The sequence below is a fragment of the Apaloderma vittatum genome, unplaced genomic scaffold, assembly GCF_000703405.1.
Source record: "Apaloderma vittatum isolate BGI_N311 unplaced genomic scaffold, ASM70340v1 scaffold28212, whole genome shotgun sequence".
Lineage (NCBI taxonomy): Eukaryota > Metazoa > Chordata > Aves > Trogoniformes > Trogonidae > Apaloderma > Apaloderma vittatum.
In genome coordinates, this window is record NW_009703544.1 from 4,876 (window position 1) to 5,239 (window position 364).

A 364-nucleotide genomic window follows, 5' to 3' on the forward strand; every position below is an offset into this window, starting at 1 on the left:
CCCCCCCTGCCCCGCCCGCGCCCCCCCCCCCCGCCACAACCTGAGCCTGCACAAGTGCTTCGTGCGCGTGGAGAACGTGAAAGGAGCCGTCTGGACGGTCGACGAGCACGAGTACCAAAAGCGAAGGCCACCAAAGATGACAGGGTGAGTCCTCCTTTCCCGCGGGACGCAGCACGGGAGCTGCGCTCTCACCTGCTTCGGCTGCCGACCCCCCATCCCCGGGCTGGAGGTGCTCAGCCCTGCATCGCTCTGCTTTCTCTTTCTGCAGGAGTCCGACTCTAGTCAAAAATATGATTTCAGGACTCGGTTACGGAGCACTTAATGCAAGTTACCAGGTAAGGACCCAGTCCCGTCCCCAGCAGGG

General features: G+C 62.9%; 1 protein-coding gene across 1 annotated transcript in view; it reads left to right on the plus strand.

Moving 5' to 3' along the window:
• LOC104270347 (forkhead box protein P4-like) overlaps positions 1-364 on the plus strand; it is a gene marked incomplete at both ends in the record, with an annotated part of 5,788 nt that overhangs the window by 4,650 nt on the left and 774 nt on the right. Inside the window, 2 exons of the mRNA XM_009864676.1 lie at positions 28-144; positions 269-335. Coding sequence (XP_009862978.1) covers positions 28-144; positions 269-335 — 184 coding nt within the window. The remainder of the gene's footprint in view (positions 1-27; positions 145-268; positions 336-364) is intronic.